This window comes from Leuresthes tenuis, unplaced genomic scaffold (genome assembly GCF_036924035.1).
Source record: "Leuresthes tenuis unplaced genomic scaffold, fLeuTen1.0.hap1 SCAF_7, whole genome shotgun sequence".
Taxonomy (NCBI): Eukaryota; Metazoa; Chordata; class Actinopteri; order Atheriniformes; family Atherinopsidae; genus Leuresthes; species Leuresthes tenuis.
Window position 1 is genome coordinate 6326282 of NW_027325361.1, and position 20404 is coordinate 6346685.

General features: G+C 38.9%; 2 protein-coding genes across 2 annotated transcripts; both read right to left on the bottom strand.

The window, feature by feature from the left end:
- Positions 1-440: 440 nt before the first annotated feature.
- On the bottom strand, positions 441-8667 carry ankmy1 (ankyrin repeat and MYND domain containing 1). The gene is made up of 20 exons (XM_072388777.1): positions 8428-8667; positions 8178-8324; positions 7900-8094; positions 7116-7160; positions 6799-7037; positions 6500-6716; positions 6151-6312; positions 5747-5892; positions 4875-5406; positions 4631-4794; positions 4344-4509; positions 4089-4229; positions 3876-3983; positions 2961-3068; positions 2746-2868; positions 2255-2356; positions 1772-1928; positions 1612-1684; positions 1257-1492; positions 441-1101 (listed from the first exon to the last, which is right to left on the bottom strand). The coding sequence occupies exons 1-20, from the start codon at positions 8650-8652 to the stop codon at positions 902-904; spliced, it is 3486 nt and encodes a 1161-aa protein (XP_072244878.1). The 5' UTR covers positions 8653-8667; the 3' UTR covers positions 441-901.
- Positions 8668-10332: 1665 nt separating this feature from the next.
- stxbp3 (syntaxin binding protein 3) lies at positions 10333-19991 on the bottom strand. The gene is made up of 19 exons (XM_072389003.1): positions 19898-19991; positions 18298-18347; positions 18067-18148; positions 17855-17931; positions 17693-17765; positions 17496-17596; positions 17027-17172; positions 16160-16253; positions 15734-15858; positions 15524-15622; positions 15382-15439; positions 15210-15275; positions 14794-14874; positions 13811-13946; positions 13518-13624; positions 13291-13389; positions 11755-11840; positions 11227-11375; positions 10333-11039 (listed from the first exon to the last, which is right to left on the bottom strand). Exons 1-19 carry the CDS (start codon positions 19941-19943, stop codon positions 10936-10938), a joined length of 1779 nt encoding a protein of 592 aa, XP_072245104.1. The 5' UTR covers positions 19944-19991; the 3' UTR covers positions 10333-10935.
- Between the last annotated feature and the right edge of the window lie 413 nt (positions 19992-20404).

Consider the following 20404-nt stretch of genomic DNA (forward strand, 5'->3'; position numbering starts at 1 on the left):
CACAGGGTAGCCAAGATGCAATGTAGATCAGCATCTCTCCTGGAAATGGATGGTATGAGGTCTTCAGGTGAAAGGGGAGAGTCTATTCCAGGTGGAAGAAATCGAGTAACTTAGGGTCTTGTTCCCAAGTGACTAAAATTGGGTGCAGCTTCTGCAGTGATGTAGTAATTGTACCAAAATTAAGAGGCCATAAGAAAAAGCTGTTGATTTACCATTAAAGTCTGTGTTGCTACTCTCAACTATGGCCATAAACTTTGGCTAGTGACCAAAAGAAAAAGTGAATACGAGCAACTATAACAACTTTTAGATTTGGACAGGCCACCGTGACCCTGACATGGACGAATCAACTTAGAGAATGTTTGAAGAATGGATTTTTACACAAAGGCTCAGTAGCAACCCATTTGGACTGGTTGAAATATGATCAAAGACAGAGATAGATGTTTCATCCATTCAGCTGATGAGAACCTTTATAAAGTTTCCTGTCCTTTTACAAATGGCTCCTACCAGGTGCCGCACAGATAGCTCTGTGAAACAAACCTTAAGGTGAATGAGTTCATTCCCTTGTTGGTATTGACCACAGAATGTTATTGAAAGTTATGGAAAAGTGGAAAGTCAAACTTTATCTTACTTGTATATTAATCAACCAGAGAATATCATAGCTATGAAGACAATGAAGTAACGATAGTGTTGGTAATGTAATTTAGTTAAGAAGACAAATCCAAAAATCGACAAACATTATTGCACTATAAATACTAATCTCCAGATATAAATGTGCCAAAGGAATTTGTTTATGGCACAAACACATCACAGAGTCAACAAAAGAGCTGTTGTAAGACTGGTGTGAGGTTATATTAGGTAGATAAAACCAGCTCTTTCTATGCATGTTGATTTTTAGGACCCATCAATTGTAGCTGTAGTTTTCCTTCAGGTTGACTTGTTTCTCCAAGAGCTTCTCTGCCATGCTCGAGGGCTTTGGTGCCCTTTGAGATTTCAACATGACACTCAATCGCAGGGGCGAGGTTTTGGGTTTCATGATAGTCAAGGGCCTGGGAGTTCTTTTGGAATTAAAGGCAACACTCTTCGGGATGCCATCAGCAGATGCTGCATTGAGAGAAACAGATAGACAAAATATTCACATGTCTACAAAAGATAAAACCACATGTATGTAGAATAAATAATTAATAGACAGACACAAAACACACAAAAAAAAAGTAATTTTATAATCTAAAGTTTATTAGTGGCATTTCTGGTCTAACCTTTGGGGCTAAGCTTTGAGGGCTGGTGTTGTTTGAGCTTGCTGGGTTGTAGCTGCTGGGGGAAGAGACTCTTCTTTCCACTTAATACTCGGATACACTCTTCCTTGTGTCTCTCATCCCACGCTTTGCTTTTGCAGGCCTTGGAGCAATATGAGACCTTGTGGCAGCGGTTACAAGCAGTCAGCTTCACAAACACAGAGCGACCGCAGTGATAGCAAAACTTAAACTCTTCTTTCCTAAAAAAAGAAAAAAGAAAAAAAAGAAAATGCACACAGCTGAAAACAAAGTGCTGAAAATGTATCTTAAGAAAGTAAAAGAAAATATGAGAGCACGTTATATGAATGTGTTTGTGTACCTGTGGTTTTCTGTTTCCTCTGACATCCCATTACAGGTCGGGAGGAGCCCAATCGAGGAAATGGCTTCTGTGCCTGTATGTGCAAATCTCTGAGTTGCTGCTATTTGTTATTCACACGATTTACATATTTATTCAACAGAAAGAAACATGCTGCACTGACTATTCAATGTGAGGAGATGTCGTCTCTCTGAATTCTCTCTCTCCCTCTGGCCAGTGGTCTGTCTCAGCAGATCTCCCATCATGCTGAGCAGTTGCCGCCGTGCTTCTCTCTCTCTCTTGTTCCGGGCATTAGATGGAGCGTGGGCCACAGAAATGTCCTAAACCGTAACATAAAGGAAGGACACATCTATTTAGATGGAGGCATAAAAAAGAAATGCTCCAAGCTTTTTCTCTCACTGTAATTTATTTTCTGAGGAGTATAGATTAAACTCCTCCCGTGTCCACTAGGTTTGACAAACATGACAGGTGCAAAATAAAAGGACAAGTCAACAGAATGAGGTCCAGTGCAACACCACTACTGGCACCCAAAAGAGCAAATGTATATGATCCATATAGGTTTACACATGCATTACAGCATAAAAGATAAGCATTACTATGATTTATTGCAATTTTTAGTGTATTTACAACTGAACTGGGATGTTACCTGAGTGAAAGAGTAGTGTGCATAGTCGACTGCACTTCCAACAACATCGTTCACTTTAACTGGCATTGCGACATCTGCACCAGCCTTAGCCAACATGTCCAACTATATCACAGAAACACACAAATCAACCTCATATATTTGAATGAAACAGCAGATGTTTTGTTCTCTAAGGATCCAAGCACAGAAAAATGGAAAAAAAAACATTTGTTCTCTTGATAACTGTGACACTGACGCAACCTTTAATAGCAGGTTTTTTAATTTGGGGCAGCCAAGTACAGAGTTATGTTTGATGCATTCAAAAAGTTTAGAAATGTCTCCCCACTGTAGCCATTATTCTACAAAATAATTTGTCAATTTATGCTGACAAATTAGTTTATGGGTGCTGTGGGATCAAATATGTCTCTTTGGTATGCCTCATGCATGTTCGGCAGTATGGCAAACATATTCAGCAGCATATATTCTACTGTGAACCTGTAGTTCTGTGTGTGTACCAGTTTAATTCTGTCGCCACTGGAGCGATAGTTGATATTGACCAGGGCACAGAGAGCGCTGCCCACCCTGAAGCCCAGTTGTATGTTGGGATCAGCACCTCCATTCAACAGTTCTTCCACTGCCTGACCAAAGAAATGAGAAAGGTTCAGGACAGGGTGAGGTTTAGCACTTATGTGAATGGATGAATTTGTGTGTGCATGGGAAGTGGCTGTACCAGGTCATTGCCACTTGCTATAGCAAGGGACAAGGGTGAGTGTCCACTCCAGAGGAGGTCCGTGCTGGCTCTGTGGGAAAGTAAGAGGGCCACCACTTCACTGGCATTCTGGAAAGAAAAATTGCAATCGAGTGGCTGTTAGACAAGTCACTCTTACTGTGTGACAATGAACTTAGTAGTATAACATTCACAATTAGTTAGAATGTCCATAAATTTTCTCTTTGTCGGTGCTGATTAATTTATTACTTATGAGAAGCACATTTTACATGCAGGGAACATCAACAATCACACAGTTGTGACAGTCTTCACTGCTTTCACAATTATGTACCACACCAGGCAACATCAGTTGAGCTGTCAGTAACGGAACATTTATGTAAATTTTAAATTATTTTTCATTAATGGATCTCCACAAAAAATATAATCATTCCATCAATCAAAGTAGATTGTTTACTCAAAAGCAGTTTATAAAAGACAGCAATTCTCACTTGCTCTTAAGTAGTATCTCAAAAACAACTCTGGCTCTAAGTCAGTAACTTCACAGGTCAAAATGATGTCATGAGCTGGATTCAGTTCTCCTGATCAGTGCGTTGGTGGTCTCTTTAAAAAGTAATCCATAATAGATAAATTATATCTACATCATAGATACTAGTTCTCAAACATCCCTCCCCTGCTCTACCTTATGCTAAGTCAGGTTTTGGCTCCGTTAAGACCAAGATTGCAACATCTGAATGCTGAACTCAAAGCACTCTAATGGCAGCTTATAAACCATTAGGTGACATATGGTTTGTCATTGTGTGACAATGCGTAAACAAATTAACCAGTTACATCAGATGCAACTGATTCATTCTTTTAGCATGGTGTTTTATATGAGTGATGGTGTGTACAGCTGTGACTGTGTGCACAGTACTCACTGACCTGATGGTCACTGTGTCTCTGGCAGGCCACGTGCAAGGCTGTGCGGCCTCCCTCTTTAAGATGTGGCCTATCAATGGTGAGTTGAGTTTCCTTACCCATTAAGGAAATCTGTAAAATATCAAGACTAGCACAGTTCATTCACCAGTTCCATTACCACCAATACATTCACTACTATGGGTTCTAATACACTGTAATGTTCAAATATTTACCCACCTTATCTGGTTCATAGATCTCATCCTGATCACATGCCCGTGCGTCTGGGTCAGTGGCAGCATGCAGCAGCAGCTCTGTGATTCTTGGACCTGCGGGACCTGGAAGCTCTGCGGCCACATGCAGGGGGTACAGGCCTTTTTTCTACAAAAAGACATAACTTCTCTTTGGCTTAAAAATCCTCCTCAATAAACTATCCATTATTGACATGGAAGATACTGAAAAAAACTTTTCAGGAATTAAGGTGGAGATTTTTACCTCTGGTGGAAGACGAATGTCAGTGCGAGCGCCACACAGCAGGAGTCTCTTGACAGCCTCAGTGTCAGCTGCCATGATGGCAAGAAAGAGGATGGGCATGGGGACCCTGGCCATGTTGGGGTCAGCTCCCCGCTCCAATAACAGCTTTAATGTTTTCAAACGCACACTGGTAGGACAGACAACCCACAGAATTGACACATAAACAGGAAATATAGCACAACTACCCTCAGAATAGATAGAACACACAGCAAATAACAAAAATGGGAAAGGAGAGAAAGACAACTGACTCAGTTTTCACAGTCGCCTGTGTGTCACAGCGATGAGCAGTTTCTGTGCCACTCGGCACTTCTGCTGAGCGCCGCATCACTTCCTCTGAGACCTGGACACTATAACTGCTGACCGAGCAGGCAGAGTCAAAGGTCTGTTTTGGGGTCGGTTCTTTGTCTATTCTCTGCCACAGAGAGTAGAAAGTATATCAGAACAAGTTCCATCAAGTACCAGGTTGTGGGATCTCTGCGCTCTTCCTCTTACCTTTACTCCAGTTTCCTTCCACTGTTCACTGCCCAGTGCACTGTGGCCATCCAGCACATGAATGGAGTGCTCCAAACTAGCCACGTCCTCACTTCCTCTTCTCTCCTCTCTCTCCTTTGTGTCCTTCACATTTTCCACCAACTTCTCCTTCCGAACCATATTTTCTTTTCTGTTGTCAACAAGCTCAACATCTTCCCCATTTCTTCCACCCTTTTTTAATTCTATTTTCATATTTGTGTCTTGACTCCCTCTATTTTCCCTTGCTTGATTACATCTGCCGTCTACTTGACTTTCATCACATTTGCTCTTCTTCTCATCCTCTCTAATGCTCTGTTCTTCTTCCATCTTTTCTGTGTCCTCGCAGTCTTCATCCACTCCTTCCTTCTCTTTTCTCTCCTCCTCCCGAGAGTGTTCTGTGTCAGCAGGGGTCTCAGGTTCATAGAGACAAAGCCTGCGCCCTGTGGTCAGCTCACTGTGATGGGACACTTTACTGTCATGATGTAAGATGTGCTCAGTTAGTTCTTTAGATGTCCTGATAAATACAGTAAATTAAGAAAAATAATGTAAATTAATACATCAGGTTTTTTTTAGGCAGACTTCATAGCTACAGTGTGGTAACATATGTTGTAAGAAGTGAGAAATGCATAAATACAACATTTTAAAGACCATTTTCAGTGAGTGTGTGTCGTACATATTCAATAGTGGGGGATATCAGGTGTTCATAACAGGATATACTAGATATGCAATTTATACTGAATAATGTTTCAGAGAGATTAAGTTAACTGGAACAACTCTAATCTCCTGGTATGCCATCCTTTAACTGGTTAACCCACCCACCCATCCTAGTAAAGTGGTATTTGCAGCATTCTTACTGCTCAGAGTGGTGGCTGAAGTTTGATTGGTTCCTCGCAGTTGTGTCCAAGGTATGAGGTCCGTTGTTAAATATAGGTCTGATGGAGGTTAAATCAACTTGGCTGATCTGGGGACCTTTCCCACGTGAAGATAGAAACAACATAGCCTGACAACACATTACAGTAGCAGAAAGAAACGGTCAAAGGATCAGCAATCTCTATGGGAGCACCATCAAAACATTACATGCTAGATCAAAGCAAGGCACACAGATTCATTCCATGAGGAAAAATAAATTATTGTAAATCATTTCATTACAATTCATCAGAGAATTGTTGATATACTTCAGTCTCGACCACAGTCGTAAAGTGACTGAGAGACTTTTCATTATACAAATACCTATAAACTACATTAACCATTTTCTTACTGGAGTTTTGGTGGGTGGTTCGGTTAAAGCTGTGTGAAGAGACTGAAAAGGGTAGAAGAGGACATGGCAGACAGCCAGGGCAGACATGCCTTCACCACTCAACTTGTCAATATCAGCACCCCTATCCAACAACATGTGGATCACGTCATTATGGCAGTTTACCTGACAGAGGAACAAACAGAGCCAGCATAAAACAGTTAGAAGAACCACATCAAACTAAAACTAAATATTAATTCTACAACTTAGGATTCAGGCATTATAGAAACGTGTTATTTTCTGTTGAATAATTAAAGATCAAATAATTACAACTGAATGGAAGGAGCTAGAAAATAAAATGATCAAACATTACAGTGGCAGCTATAAGTGCAGTGTGTCCTCGTGAATCTGCTACATCAGGATGGACCGAACCGGCCTGGAGGATTTGTGACACAGCCTGGAGTTCCCCTCGAGAGCTGTGCTGGATAATCAGCTCTGAACTGACTTCCAAAGGCCCTTTAGGACCAAAACCTTCCCTGTTCAGAGAGAGAACAGCTGCCACATCCCAGCCCACATTTTCAGCCTGCAGTCTGAGAAGACAAAACACAAACAATCATGATATGTGGGTATTTTCTTGATACACTGCACTTTTTATTATTACATATTTTGTACCTGTTTTTATGTATATGAGCCTGCATTCGGGCCTGTAAGTGAAGAGTGGAGAGTGGGTCCCTTTCATAACCTTGGTGTGGATGAGCATCTGGCTCCCACAGCTCGCCATAAAAATGTTGGTCCAATTCTCTTCTTCGGCCAGGAGGGAGCGGCAAGTGGTCGCCATCTGTGGAGTAACTCTCCATGCCGGGGGGAATGATGAAACTGTCATCTGACAGCAGATCACCATCTATATTCATCTGAAGGACGCCAATAGATCTGAACTGAGTTAAGTCAAAAAGCTGACAGTATAACTGTTCATTGTAGCAGTAATTTACCTTAAAGCCTGTCCTGGTTTTTGTATGTAGACCACGAGAGGGAGACTAGAATACAGGATGAGATAAATTAAGAAATCTGATCAGTGCAGATACATTTTGTGACTTCTAACTTGCCAAATTTTCTTTCATAAACACCACATATTTTAAACAAGTCAAGTTTAAAAGTTTTCAACAATTTCAGTTCTACTTTGAGGCACAACAAATGGCACGTATTAAAAAACATAGGGCAAGCAGCATGATACATCCTAAACAGGAAGTCGGTGTGTAATGTCTTGTATTATCATAGTCTCAATATTGAGTTTTGCCATAATTGAGACCTACAACAGCATGATCAATTGCCAATCATATTTTCTTACAGACAACTTTTTATAAACTACAAATATTAGATTAAAATCACACATATTTGGGCTAACTTCTGGTTATAGTTCAATGGTTCAGAAAGGCTCTATGGGGCTTTATTTTGTCCAAACTTTTTTGGATAGTTTGTGTTTTTTGTTGTATGCAAACAGAAAAAAAATATCCACTTTAAATATGTTGGAAAGCTGAGTATCATTTTCAAGGAGATATGATTAGCAACTGTGTTTCCAATAAATATATTTTCCTGCTTGCATGTACATGTTTCTGGACCACTGGCCAACAATGACATGTTATTAAATAGAGTTATACTGAGTTTTGATTGGAATTAAACAATATCAATAGACACAATCTCCTCACATATATGCTGTATGAAAAGGATGATGTTTTCAACTATTTGCCTGTTGGTGAGACAGTGATCATCACATACCTGAGTCAGGAAGTCTGTACTGACAGAAGACTCCATGTAGGCAGCGTACTCAGGAAAGTTGTTCAGACTAAAGCCTTCTTCTACAGAGGTACACAGCCTTAGCAGACGCTCCCTGAGCCACAGACCAACATCCTGTCGCCCATCTGGATAAGTAACTACACCCGGACCAAACCTCTGGTCGGAGTGGTACAAACCCTGAAAGAATGGCAGTGCCAAGTTTTTATATATATATATACAAATGATGATCCAAAAAGCTGTCCCCAGTCCTTCCAGTTTACCTGAAAGGTGGCCCCGTCTGGAAAGATCTGTTGACCATATCCCTCCTTTCTGTTCAGGTAGAACTTGCCAATGAACTTGTGACCTGTGAGCCAGCAGTACAGTCCGTCCCCATGCTTGTAGTCTTTGTAGAAAGAGCCCTCATAATACTACACAAAGAAAGGCTTCAGTGACTTGCTTTATTTAATTCAAATAAATAAGTACATTCTCAAATGGCATATCTAACTTTTTTTCGTTTTAATATCACATTACCTCTCCATTTTTCCAGCTGTACCTTCCTTTGCCGTGTTTCAAGCCGTTGACAAATTCTCCGTCATATTTTGATCCGTCGGGCCACTCTTGAACACCGAGCCCTTCCCGTCTCTCTTCACCAACCTGTGCGACAACTTTGCCGCTGCATCGTCCGCCTGCACCCGATTTTGGGCCTCCTTCTTGCCCCGTAGTTTCCGCAACACCTTTGCAGGTTGCCGTCGGCATCGTGACCAGGTTGTATTCTCCCTTAATATGATTAATCTAAGTCTTTTTGAGTTTAACAATATATTATTTCGGGTAAATTAACCGTTAACGAATATATATACTTAGAGGAGGAAACTTCTACTATCAGAGGTCAGATTTGTGTTTTCAACTTTGCTGTCAATGTTGGTTGACATGACAACAAGTAGAGCACGAGGACGGTTTGAGTTCACCGCTCACGCATGCGCAGAATGTTTCTTTAGAATATTGTTTATTTGTATTGTTTTGGCGTATCATATATGCATAGAGTTGAAATGTCAATGTTTTGTATTAAAAAAAAGTTAAACCACTCGATTCTATCCGTTAAAAGGGATCATTTTTCCAATGTAGTTAAGACTGTTGACTTAAGACATAGTTCAAACATATACTCAGTTACTTCTGTAGAGACCAGGTTAGCTTAAAAATTAAGTCATTGTTTTGCTGATTTTCACATTAAAAGTAGTTTATTCACAATTAGGATTATCAATTTGCTTCCGTGTCAACCACCTTGTTGATCCAAACAAGCAGAAACATGCAGTTGGCACCTAGTAGAGACCCCAGACATTGAAACAGTTGCACCAACTTTCAAACTCAAAGCAGCATGGGATGATTAAATATAAATAGAAGTGAAAAATGAAAGTGGGTCATTATTACAGGGCAGGGTTATCATTGTAATTTGTAAGTGTTCCTGTATATAGGATCAGTGAACCACGACCACCTGAGTGTTTGTGTTTATGTTACCTGACCTTTTTTCCTGTAACTGACACTGCTGCACCGTGTTATGGAAGTTAAGCAGTGGAGGACTTATCAACACATAATCTGACTTGCATTCTAGTAGCATATCTTCCCTGAAATATGTTACTTGTTGTACCAAATGAATATCAAATGTAATGTTAATCTTGGAGCAGCTGCAATGGCCTTGATGCCAAGACCTCTATAACTGACTTAATGTGGTACAGGAATATACAATAGCTTTAATGAATAATCATAATAATAATTTACTCTCACAGTTTCAGCTAGAAAATATTTACCAAGTTCGGAATGTTTTCTAATAATAAATGTTTTTAATTCATTCATCACCTTTTTATTATTGATCAAATCAGAAAATATAGTAAACGTCTCTCCAATCATTTCCTCATCAGGTCAAGCCTAACCTATCTATGGTGTCTGTTCCATAATTGTATAATCTAGAACACAAAGCTCCCTCACTACTGAAAGGAATCAACTCCCCTCATAGTTTTCCTTTTGAAAGCACAGGAACTATGTATTCTGTATTGTGTATAGTCATAAGCATGTTGTTAACCATCTAAATGGCATGTAACTGGAGCACAACGTATGCATGAAAATAAGGCCAGATGTGATCTATACCACTGACCCTCATCATATCCTCCCTAAAAGTTCACCCATTGTCTATTTAGCAGCTACATGTGCAGAATGTTCGCTTGACTCGCTGCTTCCGTGGATTTGCCAACGTAATGTGTTTTTGTTTATTAGAGATTATCTTGCCTTAATATTGAATATTATGGTATTTCTGATGTAATGGGACAAGCTAACTGAGTTCTTTCACCATATTCTTTAAACAAACTATTAATCGATACAAAAATGTGTATTTAGAGTATTTCAAGCACCATTTCAGTCATCAAATGATGTAACATTATTATTGGGTATGGAGATTTGAACCACTTCATTTATTCATTTGTCAGTCGTTCAAGTCAAGGAAAATGTAAATACTTTGTTAAAAACACTCCCCAAATTACATTAAGTGTCTATAAACCGCAGTGAACAGTAACGTCAAAATCCATAGCAGGGACTCAGTGCATACAAACAATATATACATCAGCTTTGTGCTGTTTCCCACTACCACACGGTTTCTGACTCCTTCCTAGAGGCCTTTCACTTCACCTATAACATTACAAGTATTGTTCATTAAGGTTAAAGACAAGCACAAATGTTAGACATTTACATTTGACAAAATGTGATTTATATAATTAAATCTCAACACAAACACTATATATGTCATAAGAAGGCCACATTCTTACGAGGAGAAAAATCTGCTACGTGAATGAAGTTAAAAGAAGATGTGTCCTCATACCTTTTTCTATAAATGTGCACCAGGTATGAAGACATAAAGATAGATAAGCAAAAGGTAAATTCCCTTCAGTAGTCCATTTAGGAAGTTGAGTTGAGTGCACTGTGCTGAATGATATGACATGTAGGAAAATGAGAGAGTTTGAGGGGATGTTACATGGGGGGGGGGGGCAACGTTTCTCAGGCGTTGCTCCTTTCCTCGATTGTAAAGGTTTCCATCGGGCCTTTGCTCAAGGCTTTGATGTTGTTCAGAAGACTGGTGGGTGTCAGGATGTGGGAAGACCCTGGACACAAATGATTAAACACGAGGTCAAAAAATACAATTTGCTAAATTCTGACTGGCTCCTGCAGGGGGCGTAAAAAAGCCAGCAATAAAAACAGCCAATACAACTCAAAAGGAGGCTAAAAGGCCAATTAAAGCTGTTTATCAGCTGAAGTCTGGAGTAATGTAGAAGTGGTGTTAATGCTCACCTATGATGACCTCGCAGGATTTCACGGCCTGGGTGACTTCATAGGCACAGCGCATCTCAGAGTAGCTTATTCCTCCAACAACAAAGATGATGAGACGTGAGCCCGACCGGCGTTCGTCCTGAGCACTGGGTTTGTGCTTCTGGCGGGCACTGTGGCATCAGACACGTATTAAGATGAAATTTAATGGAACAAGTAGGAAAACAAGTTGTTAGCATCCTGACGTAAGAGTAGGTAGACAGATACAGATACATTTTCACACAAAAACTTACCAGCCTCTTATTGTTGTCTATAGATTCAAATTGGGATTGTCCATGTGTTTTATTATAATGAATATGACAAAAAACGTATAACTTTGAGCACAGTTGTAGCACCAGAAAATAAGGCAAAAGTGTCAGCTGCTGTTTTTTCTTGTATATGACGCTTTTGACATGAATTAAATGGGTTGAATGGAAAAAAGAGCCTATCTGAAGTATCTCTTGCAGAATTTTGCATCAGAAACTGTTTTGCACAATCACTTTAAACACCCACCTGACAGCCCCAGAGCCATTCCAGGCGGCAGGACACTCAGACAGGTGCGGCCATTCTCTGGTGTCCAGTTTGTTCTCCACGGCATCCTGACGGTAACAGAGATTGAATGTCAGTAGTTGATTACATGTTGTTACGTGTGATTCTGTCAAGTATACTACATTAGCTCCAAAAATGTTTTGCCATTAGATCCGTTTGAACAAGTTTTCACTTGAATGAAATAAAAACATGTACAAAGTAGCAAAAGTAAAGTAGAAAATCAATTCAGTCATCTAATTTCAAAGCTGAAGTCTTTATTTACTGCAACTTGAGCAAAGTAGCAAAGGAACAAACATGGCTTTATATTCCCAAACTGGAATATAAAACTAGATGTGCTTATTGAAATAGGAACAGTACAAAACTGCTGTACATGTTTATTAACTGCTGTTAACTACAAGATGCATCCATGATGTCAAAACATATTTTAAGAACAAGAAAACAATCTGCTGTGAAGCGTTACTTTGACCCAGAGGCTTTTTTAATCAAATTATATGGCTCAATATTTTCTATTTTGCAACTTTTTACTGTCACATACAGACTGAGACAGAGGAAGCAGTTTAGTTTCAGCTTATGATTTCATACAACCACACATCAATAACGTGTCTTTTCTGCTGCAAAAGGACACGCATGAAGCACATGTATAGGACAGCAGGTGCCAAGGTGGTGAAAACTGCTAAGAAATTATCTACAAGGTGACAGGAAGACACAAAAATCGAATTGTTACAAATCGCTATTTTCAATTTAAACTGGAGAGATGCAAATTCTGCTTTTTTAAAAACTGATCTCAGTTTAAATAACCAATAGCCTTGTTTTAATCTAATCATCTTCATAAGACGACCAACGTGTAGAATAACAGAACTGTGATTCAGCAGGGGAGTTTAATTAAAACTTCTCAGTTCCCCAACCACTTCTGAGAAATGAACTCAGATTTTAAATGATTTAAATGAAACAACCACCAGAAAACGTAGCCACGAGACAGAGTGAAAATGCAAATGAGAAATCTACATTTTCGACATGGATGTCTTCCTTTCATAGCTGAAGTGTTGATAAGGCTGCAGATTACATCTGCAGTGACATCCTACTGCAGTTCCTACACAAAACTATTTTTATCTTATTGTAATAATCTCTTTATGGAACCTTTTCAACGTATAATAAAAGCAATTGAGCATAAGTACCGAGGGATGTTGGAATGGAAACAGAAGGATCATCCACAGGTCTACACAAAAGTGGTGCCTTGTTGTGCTCTATAAATGCAACTGGTACATAATAACATATACACAGATGCGACACTGCCTATCAGATGACCTGAATGTGATAACCTGCTTTTGTTCTGCTGTCACAGTTCTGTTGGAGACCATTCAGAGGGGCTGTGATGGCCCACATGAAGCCGATGAGGCTTAAGCTGTTTAAATAGCACTTAACTGTAAGAGCATAAAGACGTTAACGCTGCGTGATCACACAACAGCTAATGGCATCTATTGTCAGAATTTTCTCACTGACCTCCATCACATCTTTTATAACTGGAGTCCATCTCGACAGGTTGTACTTCTCCTCCTGGGAACGATCCCGCCGGGTAGCTTTTCGAGAAAAGAAACTCGGCTGCAACCAAAAGTACAAAAAGACCATCAACATGATTAAAATAAAAAAAGAAATTACAGTGTAGAGACCCAGCCTTCAGCTACAACCACTTTTGTGAATGAAATAATCCTCTCATTTGCTCCTCTTACCGATGTGATGATGGGGACGCCCAGTTCTTTCCAGTTCAGGATAAACTCTCGCTCGTCCTCAATCTTAACATGCTGGATAAGTTTGTTTAAGTTCTCATCTGTTGTTCCTGTTTTTACACACACCACATGGTTTACTAGAGCTACAACCTTTTAATCAAATAACTGATTATGAGTGACTTTAGTCAATAAAAAAAGGTTTATCGAAATTTTGTGTTAAAGATAAAAACTGACTGAAAGGTCAGCAGGAATTGAACACATTTCATTAACAGAGGTCGGCTTGTTTTTCGTTTTACCGCTGAGGCTGAAGATGTAGAGCAGCACGGCTCTGATCTTGTCGTGGGTGCTGTATGGGTGCAGCAGTACAGGCAGCAGAGTCCTCATTGGATCTTTAACCTTCACTCCGTCCACATCTGAACCAACAGCAAGGTCCTTCACAGAAAACACAAAGCATAATTCACATCTGGTAGATTACCGTTACGGCTGACGTAGGTCAGTAGTGAGAGCTACAGAAAGGTACTCATCAAAGGAGATCATGAGGAATCAGAATCTGACATTTCAAAGTCTGTGTCCAAGTCCAAGCTGTCATACTATTAATTCTTGAAGAGAAATGTTGAAATTTCAAGAGACAGGTCACAGTGGTCACTCCTTATTTTGCATACAATTGAGATTACTTTGTGTAATTAAAGGACGTCTTTCCACCTCTTTTCCATGTCTTTCCACTTCTTTTGGGAGTTTCCACTTCTGGAAACTCACAAGAAATGGGCCTTTTAGATCTAAGACGTAGACATACTCATTAAGTGAATGTCTAACTTCTTGCCTCAAAGGTTTTCCAAAACACATTTCACAGAACTAGTTATGTAACATAACAGAAGGTTTGGAAATGGGCCGTCTTCCCATAAAATTAAATGGCTAGTAATGCCTTTTCCCATAACATCGAATGTCCCTTTCCCATAACATTGTGTGGCCAGCAAGCATAAACAATATAAATAGCAAGAGCACCATTTTGTTGGCAGACAACTCTGAGCCAGCTTCCTGACAGGTTGTGCGGACTTGTCTCTTTCTTGCAAGAAATAAATGTTTTGTGTTAATTGTATCCAGCGACTCTGAGCCTAATTTTGAGAATTTTTCTAACAGTAGGTCAAGTCAGAAAGCCAACTGCGAGCTCTGTGGACAGGTACCATCTGCACAGTGCTAAAGAATAGGCCCTTTCTGCTTGGAAAATGTTGCATATACTTGAACAAGCAGTGGTGAAAAAGACAACAGAGCGCAGACAGACCTGTTCAGCTTTGCAGAGTTTCTCCACGTTGTTGGAAAAATGTTTCATGCAGTCTTCAGCCAACTGCAGATGAATTGTTTTCTAGAATTAAGGCAGACAGAGAGAGTAGTTAAAAAATAATCAAAATATATATAATATATCTGTCTACTTTGCTGCTAAATCATGACAAAGCCATCACACATGATAACAGGCTGTGGAGACACCACACCCAACCACAACATAATGATCACCTACATCTGTAATCATCTGAAACAACTGCTGGAAGCAAATATTGTTAGCGTTTCATTTGTCCTAGAATTAATCTCAAGGCATAGTCCTTGAAGAAATTCAGTAGCAATTTCAAATCCAAGCTGAATAGATGACATTATGATAAGTGCAATTCAGGTCTTAAAGTTATTTTAAGTGGTGCCTCATACCTCTGTCACCTGCTTACGGAATGAAGGCATCTTCTTCATCATTTGGGCCAAGTTGCTGATCGTGATCTGAGGAAAAAGTAAAATCAGCGTTTGATTAAGATATGATCTTAAGTATATAGGGGATATTTAAAGATACCAGAGAAGCAGCCAAGCAGAAACACCAGTACTTTACCTTCTCATCTGGCTGTTTCTTGCTAGCAGATATTTCCTTAAGCATCTTGGGGATTTGTCTATTGTAAGAAAATAACAAGGTTAAGCTCTGAGTGACGACAAAAGAACAGGATATTGCACTCACCCGAATGTTGCACACATACTCTGAAACCTCAGCGATGTGTTTGTGCCTGAGCTTCACCCAGAGCATGTCATCCTCATTCAGCAGGGCCTGCTTCTCCGAGTCATTTTTGGACTTGTACCTGGCCACAAGTTAACCCAGATAATTAGTTTCAACTAGCATAACGACAATGTGGCGCAGTGGGGTGACTGTGTGTAATTCTGAGTACAGGAAGATGCAGAAAAAGGTTTACTTGTAGGTGTCGTTTTGGATATCAATAAGGTCGTATGCCATGGCCTGGTAGGTGAGCTCATGCAGGATTGGGCTCACGGGGTCAAAACCTCTTTCCACTATCAACAGCTGGGCTTGGGTCTTTCCCTAGAGATGGAGGGGAAATCAGAGGTAAAATACTGCATTTTATGTGAAAAATGTTTGATAATGACACGACTTTCCTCTGATTTTCTGTGATAATGCTTAACTTTTCAAACTTTTCAAATTTCGGGTGAATGAACAATTCTATCCGCTTAAGGCAATAAAAGGATGCTTTTCCTTTTCCTTTCACACAATGACATTCGTTAAGCTGTAAGAGGAAAATAACACCAGACTTCAAGGTTCCCATACTCCCAAGACTAAGACTCAGTTTGTCCTGTCAACATTCTTTGTTAAGCAGGTGTCTCACCTTCTTCTTACCGCTGTCATCCAGCTCATAATGTTTCGCCAGCTTGTAGTCGACCAGCTCAGCAAGAGTTTTGGCGTTCTCCATGTTGCTGTCTCTATTTATGATAAATTGAATTCCAAGAGTTATCACAGTGGCGTTATCACAATCCATATTGATGTTTCAGATACCAGAACTTGTTAATCCAGCAACTGTAACATAACAGACATCAAACTGACTCCTATGGTGTTTTTTAGTTGCCACTTAGAGAAAGATTTTAGTTATTTTTCATCATATTTTGATGTCAGAAACTGTCAGTCGTTTCTTGCAAGCTGTTCTGATTTGATATCAATGATTAGCTTTTTAATGGACTATTTACTTATTTATCTATGTTTCATTTTGTAGACAAATAAGAGCAACACATTTTCCAAGCTCTACATTCAAATATAATCTGCTGCCTATTAAGTTAAAATAAGAGCAAAGTGAGGTGCTTTATATAATCTTCTGCCTATTAAGTTAAAATAAGAGCAAAGTGAGGTGCTTTAAGGGGGAATGTCTGCTCCACTTAAGGTGTACACTGGACGATCAGTAAACTGTAGAATCGACCACAACCCTACCAACACCCATAAGTCTCTGACATCATTTAATGGGAGACCGGGCCTGACAATTTCCAGATTATTTTCAAAACTTGTCATTCACGATTACGATTTACAGTGCGGTCAGACAGCAAGTAATTTATTTATTTTTTTATTCTGACTGCAGCCTAAATCTCATTTTCTGCCACAGTTAGGTAACACTAGGTAAGGTGAAAGTTCTTCTCATAAAAAGCATTCTTCTGCTTTAGGGCAGTGATGTGCTGTAACCTCAGAAACTAAATCTTCTTTGGCTTACTTCTTGTATCTGACCCCTGGGTATTCGTCCAATGTAGCACAGAGTGTGACAAGCTGTTCTGCGAGTGTCTCCAGTGTCTTCTTTTTGTCCTGACTGTGAGGACTGTAGATGCTTCTGAATCCCTCTGGATTATCACATGTGAATACCTGAAATATGCACAGGAAATCATTTGTATGCAAGCATACAATGAATAGTTTTTAATCTCTGATAATATCCCCAACCTCATGACTAAAGGGAATACGCAACAAATTTTGAGAACAAGTAAGATGTTTTGTTATTTTCAAAATTTATAAAAGAACAAGTTAAGTTTAGTAGCTTGAAGCAGCCAACACTTGTGACTGATTCACTCAAGAGTATTAAGGCTTTCTCTCTGTCAGTAGCAATAACCTAGAACAAATTTTGGATTAAAAACAGGAAGTGGGACATTGTGAAACTAGAAGAACAAACTTTGCCAGCTGTAACCACTCACTTGTGCCTCTTGTGGCAGGAAGGAGATGTTAATTTCTTTGCAGACGCGTATGTACTTTGCACAGTAGAGCTTCATGTTGTTGAACAGGTCATCAGGGCAGTCTGTAGAACCAAAATAACTTTTGATTAGGTTATTTGTCTTTTTGTCTGATAATTTGTAATTAAAGTTGATTCAAGGGACAATTTTAAGTCACTTACAGTCAGTAAAATAAACATATGCTGATTTGTATTTGGGTTTGGGCTTGAAGTCATCTATAAAGGCTTGCACACACTGTGAAAACAAATTCAGATATCAAGGGAGAACTTGGCAGAAGATTAATATGCAACAAATCTGATCGTTGCAAGGTTATGATGGCAAACCTTCGAAGTTGGTGTCATGAAGTAGATTGCCTTCATTTCAGGAACAGGCTCTCTGTTTTTGTACAGGTCCTCCACAACTAAAGAAACAAAACACTCCCTTTAACAATAGCTGTGTCAAAATAATCCACATACAGATTATAATTAGTTCCAACTGATGCCTGTATTTTAAGAAAACAGTCTGGTTTTACTGTAATGGAAACCTCTCAACCTACTTGTAATTTTCTCTGCCATCAGATCGGACATTTTGCAGCATGATGAGAGGAGCTTGGTGGTAAAGGGGTCCAGAATTAATATCTGTGAAGATACATATGTAGTGATTGCACAGTTATGCAACAAAGCCTGAAAATTAAGTATTTTGTCAGTCATTGTGCATGAATAACAGGTCATCTGTAATGTCAAGCTTTTTTTGTTTATGCAGTAACAATCTTGCGGTTTCGCCCTACCTTCCATACTTCAGATTTTCTACAGTCTGTGATAATGTTGTCTTTTATTCCTGTAAGAAACACAAAGCACAACAACATGAAGAATAGGAGTAAAACCAGTAGGCATTCACGTTCATGATAATACTATTAAAAATCTGTCTTGGATATTATGCTGAAACCATAGGCTTAATATAACAGATGGACACAGTCATGAACACATTGCATAACAGTAGTCAAAACATCTCAGAACACTCAAGCAAAACCCTTTCAAAAAGCATCAAATACTCTCATGAAATAACAGGTCTACATATCTTCCCCATAACTCATAAAGGTTGCATTAGCTAGATTAAAAGAGATTATTGCTTTTCCAATCAGAGAAATTCTCTCCAACCTCGTCCTCTTGTTCAAACAAAGTTACTTCTGGCAGAAAACAAACCAATGAGATGACTGCCAAATGTGTGTAGGCATCAGTGGATAACTATTAACAGTCCATTACAAAACAAAATACACAAGAAAAAAACATTACTTCTTTCATTAAGTTTAGAGTATTTTTTTCAGAGACAGAAAATCTCCAGAATCCGCATTTGTGATTATCTTTCATTTTCAACTATTTATGCAAACAAGAGTTTATTTATTCTTATTTAAATATTCAAATTTAATAATTCAGAATACCTGTATTCTACCAAATAATTATTAATGAAAGGCAATTAAGCACTGAATAAAAAAAAAAAGTCCATAGTCACCTCTGTAAAAAACTCACTAAAAAACTTACAAACCTGCTTTTATCAAATGGTTTTATCTTTATTGTTGTGGAAATCTAAGCAAAACAGCAAAGCAATCATATTTAATTTACACATTCAAAACATTTCAGAAAACTTGTAATTTAGAAAGTAAAGGCTCTAATGCAAATAAGCAAAAAATAAATGTACTATTAGTTAAAAACGTTATCCTGGTAATATTTGTATCTTTGATCAAGTACATTTAAAGGATTAATTAGCTTTCTGGTGGGAATCAACTTTGATTTTATTTAGAAAGCTATGAGTTGTGATTTGTTATGACTACTCCAACATCAGCATTAATACTATATCCATCATAAAAACTCTCCTGTTAGACTTTATGGAGATATTAAAGATTAGCTTAGGCCAGATATATAACGTATACAACGCCTTGTGTACCACACTTTAGCGTCCTACAAAGCCATTTCGCTCTACAACGTAACTAACCAGACGAAAGTCGTTATTTGGAGCATGTTTGCGTCAGTAGTTGATCCAATTCAAACAGTGTTAGCATGCATGGATGAGGTGGAGCTACAGGCGATACAAGTGACCTCACGTAGACAACTGCCACAAAAAGTATGCTACAGAAGTCGGGAGAAGTATGGCAAACAACAAGTGTTTAGCCAAGTTTAGTCGGTCGTTGTTTACTCTATCATCTGATCCCAAGTTTGTGAACTTCCGTTGCAAAATACAGTAGAGTCAAACTGAACTTTTCGCGACACTCTCGAAATGCCAAGTCACTCAATAAGAAGTTATTAATAACAGCACGTAATTTGTAACCCAGCAACTTAATAAAAAAAGCTAAACTTTACAATGCCACGAAACGCTCTACGAAATTAACTTACTGTTCCAAACTATTCTTTTCAGCCCGTAGTCTGAACCCGCTGCCATCTTGATTTCTTTTTTTCCTCAACGCCTCTTCTTCCTGTTGGTCCGGTGTCAGTGGAGTCTGACGTCAACTGCGTCATCAAGTGTGCGACGGGGCGTGGTTGTAGTTTTTTAATACTACAGATAGAAAATGCCTTTTCTGTCCGGTAGTGCGGTAGATGGAGAAAAATTAAAGCTGTTGGTGAAAGAGATGAATATAAAAAAGACAAACAACTGGTGACTCATGGTAAGGTAGATAGATTGTAAAGCAGTTTCACTTTTAAATTCACAACTAAATATTAGAAACTAATAAAGATGTATAAATATTAGATGTTAAAAAGACGAAATGCGTTTAGTGTTTCTTCAACCATTTAGAAATAAATTTGACTCCTTACAGTGTCAAAACTTTGTCATGAACATTTTTTTTAAAAATTCTTTTAAAGATTATTCTCTTGGAATGATCAGGGTTTCTGCTGCTTTTGAGT